Source organism: Acipenser ruthenus, chromosome 17 (genome assembly GCF_902713425.1).
Source record: "Acipenser ruthenus chromosome 17, fAciRut3.2 maternal haplotype, whole genome shotgun sequence".
Taxonomy (NCBI): Eukaryota; Metazoa; Chordata; class Actinopteri; order Acipenseriformes; family Acipenseridae; genus Acipenser; species Acipenser ruthenus.
In genome coordinates, this window is record NC_081205.1 from 30048089 (window position 1) to 30066727 (window position 18639).

The following is an 18639-nucleotide window of genomic DNA, read 5'->3' on the forward strand; positions in this document are numbered from 1 at the left end:
GATCAAACATATTGGACTGGTTTTTAACTGCTACATATTAACTGCTTGCCAGTTAATATGTATATGAAATTGTAGTCTACTATTACACCCTTACTGTTTGATTGCTTTGAGAACATTAACTATATCCCTAGACAGGCTTTTCACAACCATAAGGAACATACTGTATTAAATCACACAAATAGATCAGATATCATCAATCTGACATTAGTAAAAACAAAACAAAACAAAAAAAAACATAGTTAATGCACAAGCATGGTTAAAACCCTAATGTAAATTTATCATAGTACTGGTAGACCTTTAATTGCATCAGCAGCTGTTTACCTTTCGTACCTGAAAAGTATTCTGGACTGTTCATTCAAGAATAATATTTGGTTTTATACCTAACTGCCTTTTAAAACACAATGCACAAATCCATTAAATAAACAAAACTGGCCAGGTGTTTAAATAGAACACATTTGTGTGCCAAAGCTCAACTGGCCCATGCTATGGCAGCTTTAACAGGTCTGTTATGTACAGTGTCTATGCAGGTTTACAAATCGATTAATACCAGTGTGTTTACTGCTCCTGACATTCTCCATGAATCACCATTATGATTCGGGACTACTGCAGCGACTGCTTTTATTAATATCATCCCCCCTCACTTCCTCTACCTCAGGCTCTCGGGTGTTGCAGACGGAATGGGTCAGGCATGACCTTCACTCTGTCAAAACACACAGCACGTCTGGTCAATGAAGTCATTACATTAAAGCCGCTATGCTCTTGTGCATTCATGACTAGGGACCCTTAACCCTTTCTCATTGTTTTACCTCTGTATTTTTCACTTGCCTTCAAAGTACACAATAAGTACATCAAGAAAATAGAGCTCCCTGATATAATACACACACACATATATATATATATATATATATATATATATATATACACACACACACACACACACACACACACACACGTGTGTAAAGTGAAAATATGCAACTTACAATACTACAAGCACTGTAGAATCAAATTATCTTAAAAAGAAGGGATGCAGGCACAGCATCATACATACAGAAAATGAATTTGTGTTTTTGCTTCTGTCTTTGCATTCATCAAGAGAAGTTATATACAGTATATATATATATATATATATATATATATATATATATATATATATATATATATATATATATATATATATATATATATATAAAGCATAGTGACAATATGGTAAAGAACAGGGAAACAAAACTTCTGTATAGAAATGTATCATAGGACAAGTAAACATTTCAATTGAATGCAGCTGGAAGCTACCACAAATAGGGAGATGCTGTAGTAGTTCATAACATGGGAATATTAAGTATTACTCCACAATTGCATTTAGGATGTAGGCTGTGTTTTATTAGTGGGAAGACTTTTGTCAAGTGTAAGTATTAGCAAAAAAGAACAATAATAATAAAAAAAAACCTGGACAGCTTCTGTGGCTGTTGTTTTCCTTTGGTATTCTATAAACATCAGAATGCATTACAGCTCAGCTAAATTGTTTCCGTCATGTAATAACCTTGACTTTGGGACTATTAAAGCATTCCTGTGTGAGCGCCTAAGATTGTGTTCTAGTTTGTTTGCAGTGGTGATTTGATGCAAATACTATGAAGTGTGTCCTTGCTGATATTTATAAATACGAATTAGATTCATATTGGGAAATTGCCTCTTAGACTGAAATAGAAACAGTAAAGACTCCTATAAAACCTACAGTGATTGGGCGTCAGTCATGAACCTCTATTGAAAAAAACATTTCATTTACAAAAAATACATTTCGAAAAATCAATAAACCATTAATCAAAGTGTGGTGGAATAAAGAAAGAATGTGAATGTTTCTTTTTTCAGCTTAAAGACGAGATATATTCAACCAAACTGTCCTCCTGAACTAGTTCCAATCTTATTGAACACAATCAATTGAAATATCAATCTTTGGAGAACAATTTCCAGAGACCCATTTGAGAATGGGGTTTAAATGTGTGCATTTATCCTGGGGATTCTCTTTTAATCAACCAGTCCTTCTCTCCGCGGGATTGTCATAGTTTAACACTGTCACATACATCATTACAGCTATTGAGGTTATTACTTTTAGCAAATCATTAATGAACATCCAGAATTGCAAAAAGGATCTGCATATTTACTTATCCATTCTCCACTGAAAAAAAATCCTGATCCCAGAACTTTGACTAGCTGGCTCTTAAGGGATCCCAGTAGCACCAACGACATGGCTTGGAAGCCCGTTCCATACATTCCCCACTCTCTGTGTTTTCAAATGTACTTTATTAGCTACTTTATTTACTGAACCTCAAACACTACAGAGCAGAACTCTCACCCACTTTGGTCCACAAGTATTAGATACAGTATCACTGTGCTTTACAGTTAGAACTCCCAATTCACCCAGGAAACTCATGCGATAGATTATTTATTAAAACAGACTAGACAATACTAATACAGTATATATTATAGTTACCTTCATAGCCGGATCAATATATTACACATTCAATTTTGTTCACATGTAGACCCCTATATACTGTAGACTCTATTAGTTCAATTGAAGGACTCCAGAACTGCAGTTAACTCTGATATTTAAGGAGTCTTAGGAGTAAAGGACTACGTGATTGCCTGGCCACTGCCTTTGCACTGCTCTTCAGCTACTGTGTAACCAGCAGGAGATAAAAATCAATAATATACCTTCATCTTCCTTTGGAAATTCTAAACTGGCTAGGAGATATGTGTGTTATCTCTTCCAGGTTGCTGATAATATTGCACACACTCCAGGCTGTAAGAAACATCAGTTCTTTAAAATGCAGATAGTTTCAGAGCAGGTGATTTTAGGACACATGATATACAGTCTTGTTTTTGCTCAGCGAGGTTCTGTGCTTCTGTTACATAAATCAAAAATTCTGCACAAGGTCAATTGATCAGAAGATTGTTGGTGATATGCCTGCAGTCAAACTAAAGCTGGATAATGATGACCACGAAATTCATGGGTAAAGGGAATGGTAGCAAACACTAAGCTAATTATTTATGTGGCTGAGATTAGGAAACAGTCATTCAGTATGATGCAGCCTCTGTGTGTTCCAGATGGATTTATATCTCATTCAAAATAAAAGCAATCTCATCCAAAATAAAAGCAATGTGTCTAGCTTTAAAGGTGCACTGGTTTAGGGTAGCAAAATAATTGATGTTTTCTCTCATTTTCTTGGGAAATAAGTATCTAATGCATGATTATATCAAGTTTCATATTTATATTACTATCAGCTGTATGAAGGTGAACCATAATACAGTAAAAGTACCAAGGGAAGATGCAGACACAGATGTACTCAAAAACAACACTAGCACAGAGTTTTTAATTATTTTCTTCACAATGTTAAAAAGGGTCGTCCTACCTCAGTCTATAGCAGAACACTATACTTTAGATTTTCACAAACATTTTAAGCCATGCATTTTTTTTTTGTAAATACATTTATAATATATTCAAGCATCGTAAAGCTCCAAAAGTAGTACAGTGCCATTAATTATAAGGCAGCCTTTTCTACAGTACCAGGAAACTGGTTATCAGGCTATATGCTAAGAAATAATAATATATGGCCAAGGCTCCCATTTGCACCATAATGTGCATTCCATCTGCAATTGTATTCTCATTATAATAAGGCAACATACAAATAGCACAGCCTCTTAATATGGCTCCCAACTACAGAAAAGGGAAGCACTTAAATCTGAATGTGGTCAAGAGAAAGATTGATTAAACTGATTGTGTTTCCTACATTGTTTATTCAGTCGTACTTTGTTTCCGATGTGCTCTATTGACAGGTAGGGGGTGGTGGATTATCCTGTAACAGTAACGTTCCTTAGTAACATCGCTAGCAGGATCAATAGCATGATTTGATGAAGTTAGTAAACAATACAGACGTATGCATACCATTCAAGAGGGGTGCGTATGCAGTAAGCTGATGTAATTTCAATGTTAATGCAGCAATGTGTCTCAATACAGAGAGTTTTTTTTTTGCACTTCGTCATTTATACTTGATTTGGAGCGCAACTTGCATAACTCACACAAATGAAAGGATCTACTGCTGTCAGTTTTCTGTGCCTGTTTCTGTGCGCCTCTCAGCTAGACGAGTCTTTGAAAGTAACGAGATTCTGTCACTTTATTGACATGATAGACCTTCAAAAATGACACAATACATTTTCAGACAACATACTATTAGAGTCTGTCATCAAAGCTCAAGTAAATCAAATGTTGGTTTTGTGCCAAACGCTGGGATTCATATCTTAATTTCACATCTAAGTACCCAGGCTGTGTTTTATCAAGCTGGGGGTTGCCTTTCACAACATTATAACATGGTATATGTGAAACCCAAGCAAACCCTTTGCAAAGCAAGGATCACCAGCGATTTGGAACAACATACAGTATATAGTGGCCTTGATATAGTAGCACCATGGTATTGCATTGGATGTATGTGTAAGTTCATATCATTTTGACACCATGGTATTGCAATGGATGTATGTGTAAGTTCATACCATTTTGACGCTGGGCTCATCTGCATTTGTGGTTATAGAGCTTTTAACCTCCTCTCACTGACAGGGAACACAATCTGTAACAGCAGTGGGTCACACAACGCTGCCCGGTACATTAGTTTATAAAGATCTTAATGTATAACTCTGAGCTCAAACCGAACAACGTTTGTAAACAGTTAATAAACAAAAAAAAAAAAAGTGGTCCTTTAAATACATTTTTTTTTTTTTTTCTTTTTACTATTTAAGTGCCCTAAAAATAAGAATGTGGCATCCCCTGGGTTTACAGTCCTGGCTGAAAAAATGAGAAAGTCTATAACATCGGTACAAGACAAGCATTGTGAATATCCTAAGCATTTAAACCTGATTTGTATAAAATAACCTAGAAGACCTTGGGGGAATAGGTCCATCATTGCTTCTCCATACAAAATGAAGTAATGTCACGAATATGCAAAGGAAATATTTCAGCACAAAGAAATGGCGTGTATGCTGTATTTCAAAGTGCTGACACTTGGAGTCATGTCAAATATATCTGAAAGACTTCTAAATGTATGGAGATGAATAAGCTTTGTGTTGAAAAAGAATAATGAAAAAATACTAACCTATGGTAAGAGTCCTGGCAGCCCTCAAGGTACCAGCCGTTATATTTTCAATTATTCACTTTTGTAGTTGCTGGCACCAGACGCAGAGTTATGCAAACTTCTGGGAACATTAATATGGAACAGAACACTAGTCATAAATCTGGCTCTGAATAAAAAATGTATCTCATCCAGTAGAATACAAAGACAAGTGAACTGGTAGGAATAACTAGTGTTTCTGTTCACTCTTCAGCAAGGTTATCCATTTTGATAATGAATAATTCAGAAAAAAACCATCACCAACACAATCCAGTAGGAATTGAAAGTACTCTTGAGTCTTCTGCTCTTTCTATTATATTCTGATTCACATTGGTAGCAGATTTCTTTAAGTTTTTTTTTTTTTTTTTTACAAATGAGTAGCCAGCAAGGCAGGGTTTAAATTTCGTATCATAAAAAAAAAAGAGCCTTGAGAGAAATATTTTAATCCAAGATTCATTTTTTGTACTGCTTATAAAATATTAATGTGGGTCAGGTAATGAGAAAGAGAACACAAATGGAACAAATTAGCATTTTCTTACTACAGTGGAAGCCCAAAGTCACAAACACATTGGAAAAACAGGACGCTCATAAGTACAAAATTCTCTTACCTATGACAGTTATATTATTATACGATCTCAGGTAATAAAAGAGGACAAAGCCCCTGTCGTTATTTTTATATTGTTATAAAATGATTATGGGCATTTAACAAAAGCTGAATTTCCATGTGCCTTAAACTATTCTCATAAGACAGTAACCATGGTAACAGAGTTTATTTAAAAACAAATAAATGCTACAGACCTTGGATTCAGAAGAAGGTCAAATTTAGTGAAAGGCATGAAAATGCAAACACCTGCCAGGTGTGCAGTCAGTTTACATCCAGAGAGAGAGAGAGAGAGAGAGAGAGAGAGAGAGAGAGAGAGAGAGAGAGAGAGAGAGAGAGAGAGAGAGAGAACAGTACAGAACAGTACAGTAAATCGACTGAAAGTGTAATTAGACTGAAAATTCAAGCATGAAAAGCAGGCGTGCTGACTGGTCATGTCTCTAGAGAGAGTGGTGGAGATAAACTGGTGAAAATGAGTTTATTTTTGAACATCCTCTTAAAAGCTGAGGAATCTGAATCATTTCACTTTTCATTGAATGAATCCAAACCCATCCAAATGTACCAATCATTTGTATTTATTATTTCTGATTCAGCAATGCTAATAATGCAAGTACATCAATAGCCAAGAATAAAAAAAGGTACAATTATTATTTCTGTCTTAAAATGTTGGTAATTGCATTGATTTATGTGCAATAACACTGCTGCTCTAAATCACATTATGATGGTCACAGCTGGACTGCATGCATATTAAAGTTGGAACAGCATTATAATAACGTTTTGCATCTATGCTACTGATATATACGTACCAATTAGGTGGTAAGTGAAGAGATACCTGCTCATTAGGAACTGATAATAAATCATTGATAAATGGGATTAATGTAGTGGAGGTACACTGGCAATCAGGGAATAGTAAGATCAAATGTTACTAATACCCTGGAACCAGCTATCCTATTTATACCACAAGTATTTAAAACGCAATTTAATTTGGTTTCAAGCCCTGCGCACTCAACCAGAAAGCCGTTCAGGTTTGTTTCTATCAAACCCATACAGTATCTGATTACCTGTAACCTAGCAACCGGCAAAGATTCTGGCTGAGTTTCCTTTTTTTCCTTTTTATTTTTAACTTTTACTTTACCAGGAGGAGAACCCTGGAAACAGCAGCAGTACAGGCTCAAAAATCATTCACAAATAAACCCAAGGGAGTGAGCAAAGGGTTTTCCCTATTAACAATAAAACACTCAATGATAGTATATCTAGTAACTCTAATAACATTCAATGCCAAGCGTTTTGAGATAAGTGAAAGGATTTCAATGTTCTTGTTCTCTTTTATCTGATACGATTCTTAGCTAATAACGTTTTATGACTATCCACCATTCGAAACTCGTCATTGAGAAAAAAGATACATCTGTGTTCCTACTGTGCAAACACACACGCACTGTAGTGTGTTTGATTCTATGTACAGCATGTTCTTCAATATAACTCCATCACACCGTCAGCATATAGATCCAGCAACAGTACTTTATTTGCCAGAATAAACTTTAAAAAAATTAAAGGCAATACATTGACACCAACAGTGTAATAAAGCTCTTGAAGTACTTGGTTAGAAAGGAAATTGTTATTCTTATTGACTGATTTGCATTTTATCTATATATATATATATATATTTCCACTTATTATTGCAGCACCAGGAATATAAAAAATCCTCGCTCAGCTGGAAAGAAATATAATTGGTGCCAATTAATGCAAAGTCAGGTTAGCACAAAAGAGATACTAAAACCTGAAATGCAATGCTCTTGGTCAACATGCATGAAAAATAACGTCGTTGGTAGGACTAGAAACACCATAAAGGAAATTGCAATGCGAAAGCACACACTTGGTAAAAAGAACCATAAAGATATTTCTTACAATAAAGAGCTCTAAAATTCACCGGGTCAAGCAGCTAGATACATTCGATACATTTTTTCCAGACATCTCAGTTCAATCGGATTCACAGCCCCTTTCATGATTGTCACATTGTTAGCATTCCCATAGAATGTGAGCTGTAATATTAGTCTTTAGGCAGTGACTTCTTATCATAATTACTGTGGAAACTCAGTGCACTTATTCCCTAGTGGTAGCAGTAAGAACCAGTCATGAATATCCTATACATCCTCCTTCATGGCTGTAAATGCAAAGCGTTGTCACTGTCATCGAAAAGTAAATCATGGGGCCCGCACCAGTGCCTGTACAAGTGAAGCATATGTACGAACAGACAGATTGCGACCTCCAGCTGTTTTCAGCATATCCCAATATTTTCTGATACTCTCAATCACTTGGTGGGAAAGAATTTCTTATACAAGTGTTAACATTGTAAAACCGTGAAGTGTGACATATGGACATAAGGGAGCCAGCCTCCACTATCTCCCTGTTGGTGGGGATATGCATCCTCAGAGTGGGATCATAAAAAGTGGTTTCATCTTAAAACCACTAAATCAGGATGTTTGCATCCTTCTCTAGCTAAAGCAGTAAAGCCACAAGTTGTCTCAACATAATGCAGTCCTTACCACAACCCACTACAATACAATTTGGCACACCTGGAAATATGCTTGAGAGAGACTGCAGAATAGGACCATCAGGACTCAATAAAAACAATACAGAGCTGCTTTGAAGAGCTGAGTTATTTTCCTCTTCAATCAATTTTCCCAGAAAGGTGGGGTGTACTCTGTGTGATTTCACATCATGGCTTATTGAAACATGCTATAAAGAGCTAAATGACAATTTATTTTAATGACATATTATATCTACATATCTACATATCACTCAAGACAGGTCTAATAAAACACTCACAATGTGCTATAGCTGAAAGGTTTGAGCTTTGAGCTTTTCCATTATAACGGTACATTGTGCTATTTGCATGGTTGGAGCCCCTTAGCTCTACAGTGGGTACTGGGGAATCTTTATTGAAAGCAGATGTGGTTCACTATACATTCCAGATACTGTACTTGGCATACAGACTAGAATTGGGCATGATTCACTGAGAGTCTTCTTCAACATGTAAAAGAAGTGTTGCAGGGTTTTCCTGTTTTACTAAATTGGCAGGCTGCCCTAACCTTTTGTTACAATAAATAAAATTAAAAGGGTAGGAGATGGTTGTAATTACTAAAACGCAATGCCATTTGAATGTTCTTTAAAAGGAACAGCAAATATAAGTAGTTTCAATCTGATGATTTTTCAAAATGGCAATTTGTGTTCTTGGTAGTTTACTAGTGTTTGAATTACTCCGGCAAGCTTTTATTAAAGGATTTGTTTTAAATAAATAATACAACATATATCTATATACATGTGTGTTAGAAACAATATTTGTGTATTGCTACAGTGTTATAATAAATGCTATAATTAATATAGAACACAATATAAGCTGGTAGTGTCATTGCAATGCAATAAACCCTTTGTTAATAACCATCAGCACCGTTAATAACATATGTATAGAAGTAACCACATTTTTATATTCAAGAAAAGGCACAGCTTGCCTCGCTTGAGAATGTAGGGTAATAGAATCTGTACCCACATGATATTATTAAAAACAATGAAAGCATGTTGCAGACTGGCTTGACTGCTTTACACTAGCAACATCAATAATCTAGCAGGTGTCGTCCCTGTGTCCTTTCCACATTTACAGTGTAATCTTGAAGACCGAATTATAAATACAGAAACGGGTCAAGCGTGTAGAAACTGTTGTACATTCATTACATTAACAATGTGGAAGAACAGTCAAAATAGTGGGCCTCTGGGTTTTTATATCATTTCAGAGCCAGATTCAGAATTCGGCTCTACCAAATGAATTTGCTGCCTTGGTGAAAGAGTTCTGGTGGCCTAATTTGTTTGTTGGCAGGAGGGTGACATGGCACCAAAATAATCCAGGAGATCTGACACATACTTTGTCTTGAGAATGATAATGTAAAAACTGCTATAACACTGAATTGATAAGGCAGAACTATGCATATCTATTTTGTATAAGTTTTAGTTTGCTACATAATACTTGTGCAAGTATCCTAGGATTATACCATTTAAATTCACTGGATAAGTCCATTATCCTTGGGAAGCCCGAAAGTAGTAAATGCTCTCATGTTTACCCTTTGACAGGCATTGACAGTAGTTACTGTCTGGACCTAAGCAGGTTTATTCCTGAGCTTGAACCCACAGAGGACTGTGTCGGATATCAAGTGCAGAGGAGCGTGACCATCTTCAAACTCACAAGGGTACCTGACAAATGAACCTGAAATTACAAGCAACTCAGGGTTATTTAGGCTCGGAGCTGTCATCATGGCATACATATATAATGACTTCCTTCTTTAAAAAGGTAGCTGTTTTCAATGGAGTATGTGTCACCAGGAGTATTCTGGCCTCCTGTAATAAGATTTCTCTTTCGAAAGGGAATGGTTTGCAAAGGAAATTAGCTGTGCATTTTCTAAAGCAGAACTATTACTATTCCAAAGCAAGTGTACTGCACATCACCTTATTAATAGTTAGCAAATGCATTGATTTAAAGAAACTGTGACCTTCACAACATTCCCACTGTCTACCAGTGCTGCCCCATGTGCACTAGAGCTCAGAGTATCCTAACAGCTGCTGCAAAACCAAAAACTGTCACAAGATATTTGATGTTTTGGTTTTGAAGGATGTTTTTTGGTACTTTTTTAAAGGTGCTATCAGGATAGCAGGACCCAGCCTTGTGATTGTTTTGATAATCTTTATGTCATGTCCGGGGACAGAAATCAATTAAACATGGTCATACTTGGGTAGCAGTTTACATTACAGAGCATGAATAACCACATAACTAAATTGTAATAACTAGGTAACTAGTACTAACAGTGCCTGTTCTCCCCTGTAATTACATGTGAACGGCCTGTGATTAATGTCTTGTTAAAGGGTGCAATTATGTGGTAATAGCATGTAATTACACCCTTATACCACCAGAAGTGTAAGAGCATGAACCATTGATAGTTATCCAGTTATAATGATGTATCAACATGGTTATGTAGTGTATGCCCCAAAATCATTAGTGTGTCATAGTGCTGATTTTGTCTAAGTAAGCAGGTAATGGCCACTTAACAAATTTGAGAATATTAGCAATGCAGCGGTACTGCAGTAATAAACAGTGCATGCAATATTACAGCAGTGAATTAGAATGTCTCTAAGAGTGATAGTGATTGAAACTAAATGTAAAATTGAAAGCATCCTGATTAAATATTATACATGATATAAATTAAAGCACCATCTCCCTAGCTCAATCAGCCTAGTCCAGTATGAGCTCCACAACCACCTCCTAAATCACGCACTGCACACAACATATATGCTATTGGAATATAACCTACCTCTATTACAGGACATACCCCCAATCTAGTAAAATAACATGCACCATGCAGCAATCCCATCTGTATAGAACCCCGGGGAGCACACTGAGGTCATGAAAATGCTCAAGTCTACAGAGGTCTACATAAGCAAAAGGTTGAGAGCAATTAAAGGGTAACAGGATCGGTTCTGCACTCCAGAAATGTGCAGCACAGATCACGCTGCCTCTCAAAGCACCGCAAGGGAATGTTTTAGAATTCTATTATAATGAGCTGCCCCAGCACAAAGTAATAGGAATGAATAAATAACAAGCGCATTAGGCATTATTTTGAGATTGCAAACTCTACACAGAATGTTTATGGTGCTAAGCTAAACTGAAATCCAGTTGAGCAGTAATTTATTTCCCCCGACATGTATAATTTTAATATATATGTAAATTGCTTTACACAACTGCAGTGTCTTACACGATTGTTATCACCGCAGTGATTCAATGAACAAATACTACTAATGAGAGAGTGGAATTAAAAGACAGTTTCTGTTATTACCAGAGTGAAATATTACTTTATTTGTGCAGTGAAAGCAATTATCTGATAGCACTTGTGTCTCTTCTTATGGAAACCAGTTAAGTCGAACTAATATAATGGTTTATTCTTACACATATTTGTAGTAATCAGTTTTTGTCTGACTGTAATTTTTTTTCCCATGATGCAGAGCATATAATATTTCATTTATGACTAAGCGCAATAGGTATAGGTACTGCAGCTAAACCATTCCTCTGTCATCTCTGTCTTGGAAAGGGAAGCGTCCGCCAAACCTCTATCAAAATAGGCCAGTCCCATACTGACTGAACTGTCTTGCTGTCAAGGATTTCAATTGCATAACAAATGAATCAGGGACAAACCCCTTCTTACAAAAGTGTTCTAAATATCCCAGGTTTTTTCTCTTTTTTTTGTCCAACCCCCTTAATACATAGTTTATTAAGGATATTCACCACCACCAGCAAATACCAGGTATTTGTGTCTATTTTAGAATGCATAATGTTGTTTTTTTTCAACGTTTTGGCTGGACAGCTGGAATTCACACAAACTGTTTTAGAATTTCAGAAAATGTAATTATAAATTGGTGATATACCAGTATTTGGAACAATACTTTAAATGACTTTGTTTTAATCAAATGTATTAATGCAAATCAGTCTATTGCTTGCTTGTACAGTTATGTCACACAAATGTACAGATGTTCTTTTCTAAGTACAGTTAATTCCCACATTACCACCTCCTGGTCCCTTTTGTATCCACCCCATAGTCATATAGGTTATAACTTACTGTTCTGATTCACCTGGTTACAGCATTCACACAGCAAATACAGGCAAGTGAGCCACTATCAATTCTGGCTCCAGGCATTTCACACAAGCCCTGAAGCAATAATAGAATCTTGTATTTCATATTTCTCGAAGGAGAATGAAGCCGGTATTGGACATAATTAAGTTTTATGTTATACATTCAATTACATAGTATTACATTCAGAAAGCTGCCATAAATATGTAAAACCTAGTTATTTCAAATATGATATTAAATAACTGGAAATTCGCTTTGGTTTGAAGTTAAGAAATATAGCGTTACACGTGTTGCTACAACTGTTTAAATGTGCCTGCCATTTTTCTTTTCATTTTCCACATCCTGACAACTTTTTACAAAGGATTCCTTTACCACAACTCTTCATCTTAGGCTTTCTTCATGCATGTAAAGTATGTTAAAGCACTGTTAATATAAATATATGTGAAGGAATGAATCTCACCAGTGAATCTTTCTTTTTTTATGCTTTAAAACTCACCTTCTCCTAGGTATTATCAGAAAAAATAAGAGCTGTATATTATTAAAAGAAAAAATGCAGTGATGCTATACAGCCTACAATGAAATGGAATTCATGTAATATAGAAGCTAACATACAGTAAAAGGCAGTCTCAAGAACTTTAAATAAATCCTAGTAATTATTACACAGAGTAATTCAGAAATGAATGTACTTTTAATGAATATGAGAGGCTTACATAACCATATATACAGCTAGGATCATATAACCAACACCTAATAAAACCTCGACTGATTTGCCCTTAGTCCAAAACTGCGTCAGCAATTTCCAGCAAAATTGTGTTCCTGAATAAATGCTGTTATTCAGATTTTTGTCACATGCTTTTGTTTAACTAGAAATTAAAACAAGGGTACTTTGCCAATTGATATTCATAGATATGTTTGCCAAACCCTTTCATAAATGCACCTAGGGAAAAACGAAATGTGCAAAGATCACTAAACAAAATTAAACGTCAACACTATGTGTTGCCATCAACTCATACCCACCTACAGTAGTTCTGTTTTGTTTTTAGAAGTGCACAGAAATTAATACAGCAAGATCTACACTGATAATTCAATGGCAGCTGTTTTTGGACAAAACACTGATTCCCCAAAGAGAAGAACAAAGCTCGCCCTGGAACAGCTGGAAAACCTGGTAACTGAAGCAGTGAAGAATGATGCCAGACTATTAAGAAAGGGTTTGGAACAAGATAAGAGCTGGTTCATGATAAAAGGAGAAGTGAACATTACTTGTAGAATGCAAATAAGCCAAATAGATGCCAAAAAAAATAAATTATCAAACTAAACATGTTTTGCAGCAACATGCCACCTATAGTATGTGTCTCATGATCGTATGATCTACTTTAATAAATGTAATAGACGCTTGCCACACATCACTGCTAACAGGATGTGCCGTACAGATTAGATATAAGTGCATCAACTTTCTGAATAATTTGTGCTTATAATTTTATAGGAGGCTGTGTGGTCCAGTGGTTAAAGAAACAGGCTTGTAACCAGGAGGTCTCTGGTTCAAATCCCACCTCAGCCACTGACTCATTTGTGTGACCCTGAGCAAGTCACTTAACCTCCTTGTGCTCCATCTTTTGGGTGATGTTGTTGTTGTAAGTGACTCTGCAGCTGATGGATAGTTCACACAGCCTAGTCTGGTATCTTGCAAAGCGCTTTGTGATGGTGGTCCACTATAAAAGGTGCTATATAAAAGTAAAGATTATCATTATACCTGGAAGTCTTCATTTTGATTTAAATATGTAACTCCATCAAGTACAGGGACAGTACGTGTTCAGTGAGGAAACTCATGCGATAGATTTTTTATTCAAGTTTAGGCTAGACAACATTACTGCATTGTACATATTTTTACACTACATTCTTTGGCCTTGCCTTTTGAAGTACCCCTGCCCATAAATTAGCTTGTAGATAAGTGTAGCAGCTGACCATAGGGGGGCAGGATAGCTGCCCTCCCCAATTAGGCAAACCCAAAAACCTGGTGGAGGCTTGGGAGAAGACGACCTCTGGAGCACAGCAGGGATGTAATAGATTGAGGTAAAATATAAATCCCTCCCATGTCAATCACTGGACATATTGTTTATCCAAAGACAAATAAGATACTAGCTATTCAACAGACGATTTGCTTATTGGAAGCGCATTAAAACGATATTTGACCTAAGGTTAAAATGAGTGCCCTGTCTGAACCATCACTTTGCTTAATTGAAGTATGTGACGTTACCCGATATAGAGAACATTAGAAATTGCCATATATATATATATATATATATATATATATATATATATATATATATATATATATATATATATATATATATTTATGACATTGATATGAGGTTTACCATCCAGCTTCACCTTGTCATCAAATACCTCCAGCAGGTTTAGCCATCTTGTATGGATCCAGTATGAGAATATGAAGCACACAACAGACCCTAATCCTTCATATGAACAGCCTAGACTATCCAGTGAATTACTGTGCCAACCTTGCTCTATCTACAGTAAGGGCCCCCCCGGCTTGTACACCCTGATTAATAAACCTACAAGAGGTGATGGAGTCCAGCAACACTCCATATCAACATTACTTGGTGCACACTCAGCTGCAATGTTTGAATTAGTGTCACTGAGGGCTGTAATGGAGGAATGGTTTCAGAGAATATATGTGGTGCTTCAGCTGCTCTCTGTATACTTCGACTACCATCGTAAAAAAGCAAGGTGCTTGAGCAAGCTTAAGCTTCTGAATTTAAAATGCTGGAAGGGAAACAGTTGATCACATTCTATGCAGAAAACAGAAGCAAGGCACTAGCTACTTGAGATATAAATAAAGGATAAAGGGAGTGGTTACAGTATAACTATAACCTATTGTAGACTAAGCAGGTGGGTTCGGAATCACTGCTTCTGCATTAAAAACCATGACATGTCACACAGGAGCTCTACATGTAGGTGTTGTACTCCTTTCAATCGCCATACTCATTACTACACAGAACATTGGGCTAGAATGATATTATCTAACAGATGGCTTTGTCACCATAATCATACATGACTAAAGTAAAAAGGACGAGCATAGTCTATTGTTAAATCAATGTAATAAGTCAGTAAGGTAATACGTCAGGTGTAGGTTGTCTCTTTTTGTATAAGAGTCATCTGAAGTGGACCACAAACTTGGCTGAGCTGACTTTTTGAACAGTGATTAATATCACTTACTGAAGACCTGTTCTAGCCCCCTGTTGTTGAGATCATACATAACCTGTATATGGAAAATGCATTTTTCCAGGGTGAAAACTGCATTTTTTTTAATCAAGAGAGGGTTGTAAATCTTTCTTTCTTTCTTACTTTCTTTCTTTCTTTCTTTCTTTCTTTCTTGATCTGTGTTTCTGTTTGCAGCAAGCTCTCGTCTATTATGAAAGCTACAAAAATAAATTGGGTCTTAACAGGCCTTCGCTCCTTTTTATATTTTGTTATATTAAAAAAGGAAACTTGTTAACAACAATTATACTGGCTGAGACTACTGAATGTTTCAGATAGCAGATGGAAGATGAGATATCAATTTCCATTCACAAGTACTTGAAGTGTGCCCATTGCTATCTATTAAACACAGTAATTGATATATAGGCAAACTGTGAAACACACACATACAAGTTTCTTCACTGTAAGTTATAGTTTATTATCAGGCTGTAACAGTTACTTAACTGCCATGATTTTACAAGAGATATTTACAACTGTACAGAGACATTTGCCAGCTGTAGGGGTCCATAAATACAGATGTCGAAGGTAATGTCTGGAAATTAAAAAAAAAAAGCTGCACTGTGTACATAGAGTGCAGCAAAGCCACATAAGCATGTACATACATTTAAACATGACAGTGTTTATCTAAGTTATCTAAACCGTAGTGGATCTTAATACTGGCACCCTCAAATGTAGAAACTTCATTTAACTGTATTTTATTGTATGTAGCAATGTTAGTATAAATCACCCCTTAGAGAAAAGACCAGCAGGATTTCAATGAAGGGGGTTAGTATTAAGCTGTACCTCTGTTTATATCATTAAAATAGACCCCCTAGCATATAGATTCACAGGCAACACAGCACATAAACTGTGACTACATCATTAACCCCTTCCCCTTGGTGTACTGACCATTGTTTGTATCAATTGAATAGATGTTAGAGGTGTCAGAGAAGTGAGAAGATAGTGTCAGGGAAACCCCTATAGAAAAACTCAGCTGCTCTAACACATCAGTCTCATTATTCTGCATGCCGGGGTCTCTCAGCCACATGTGAACTGCCAGAAGACTTTAATTCCGAGGACATTCAATATGTTTGCACAACCTGCTTGATCACAGTATTGAGCAATCTACAGTATAATACAGTGTGATACATTACAAAGCTTTTGAAATGGCATATTGCTGTGTTGCACATACCTATAAAAGGACACATCCAAATGCTAATTTTGCAGACACTTAAAAAGCGTTTTTCCAGGGTGAACACTGAATTTATTTTTTAATCAAGAGAAGGTTGTAGAAAGCCATTTGAGAACCCTGCAAACATTACAATGAATCAGTTCTTCAGGGTTTCTGTGAACCGAAAGCACCTCGCTGTTAGTGATTGCAGTGTCACAGTGCACAACATTAAATCACCATAAAAAATGTGCAACTTGGACCAAGAGCAGCAATAAAAAGCATTTGGAATACAATCCCCTAACAGACAAGAGTATATTGCATTCTAAAAGTTTGTTCTTCCAGAATGCTTCTGTAATCCACTATTCCACTATTCCCCTCTTTGTATATATATATATATATATATATATATATATATATATATATATATATATATATATATATATATATATATATATATTGTTAGCAGATTTTTATTTTGTCATGCATTTGAAAACATGCTCCTATGAAAAAAGAAAAAAAAGAAAAATAATCCACCACTATAAAGAATAAGCTCCCCAAGGCATCAGGTCGTCTATCTCTAGCTGTCAGCTAAAACAAACAGCACTGGAATCCCAAAAGACACCTTTAGCATCTCTACACTTAATTGGTATAAACTGACAAGGCTGCCTAATCTAATGCAAAAGCATCCCTGAAAGAAAAAAAAAATTCTAGAACGCTGCATTAATGATGAAAAATACAATACGGTACGATACATTACCAGATGCATAGTGCCGCTTCTTGGTCACCTGCAAAGCCAAGAGATCTTGCTGTTAATATTCCTCAGTGCTGGCTTAGTTTTCTAGTGTGAAATCTCTGGCGAATCTGAGGGCTGGAAAACCTTTTGAGTTCAGCACACTGCAAGCATCAGAATGCCTCAAAGAAAAAAAAATTACAGCAGATCACAGACAGCGAGATGAGAAAATTCTGGCTCCGGTCCAGCTCAGCACGGAACTCGCTGTAATTTAGAGACAAACTGGAATAGGAATGAAGGGAAACTTGGATTTGCAAAAGGGATTACATCACGCTTTAGTGGCTGCTCCATAATATGCAGTCTCCCTCTCATACTGCCTCATTTTGACCACTCATGATGGAATCATTCAGAGTGAAAATGCATGTCAGCACTGCTCTAGCCTGTTCTTCATGTATTAACAATTCAGATTAACTTGCTGGCTTGTTGGCTCTGTATTTCTTTTCAATTTGTTTCTTTAGAAGTGACTTAACAGCTTAATTTACCATAGATGAACAAACTATGTGTACATCTCCTTAAAAGGATTCCCTGTCCTGCATTAATATAATGCATGGTTCTGAATATATTATCACAAGATAATATGTCTCGAGAAAAAACAACTTGAGGCTGCTATTGTGTGACAGTGTTATTTTCCATATGCTAGTTTATAAATTCTGCTTCTTAAAGCATACAAAAGTGAATAACATTTAAAAACAAACAGTCACTCTCATTCCATGCAGCACAGCACAATGGAGAAGAAATAATACATTTAAAATAAAGACACTGCTCAAAGTCATTTTTCCTTCTTACTGACAAGATGAAAGTCTTTTTCAGGTACCTGGTGAAGTTCTCTTGTTTCTCCCACTGAACACAAATACAACCTTGTGAGGTTTTATATCAGCACATTTTTTTTTTTTTTTTGTCTTTGTGTTTTCATTTTCTTGCTCGTTTAAAAACATCTCCTTAAATACTTTGGTTATTGGTCTGAACCACATTGTTTCTGAGTTTTCGTTATTGTTTGGTTAAATGTC

The 18639-nt window shown here is 36.1% G+C and overlaps 1 protein-coding gene across 2 annotated transcripts in view; it reads right to left on the reverse strand.

Moving 5' to 3' along the window:
- LOC117423593 (schwannomin-interacting protein 1-like) overlaps nucleotides 1–18639 on the reverse strand; it is a 183984-nt gene that overhangs the window by 143301 nt on the left and 22044 nt on the right. The window contains exon 1 of one of the 2 annotated variants that reach the window (XM_034039646.3): nucleotides 17600–17846. The exons of the other annotated variant lie outside the window; for it this stretch is intronic. Within the exon in view, the coding sequence (XP_033895537.3) occupies nucleotides 17600–17608 (9 nt within the window). The 5' untranslated portion in view covers nucleotides 17609–17846. Of the gene's footprint in view, nucleotides 1–17599; nucleotides 17847–18639 lie in introns of those variants that run through there. 2 annotated transcript variants of the gene reach the window in all.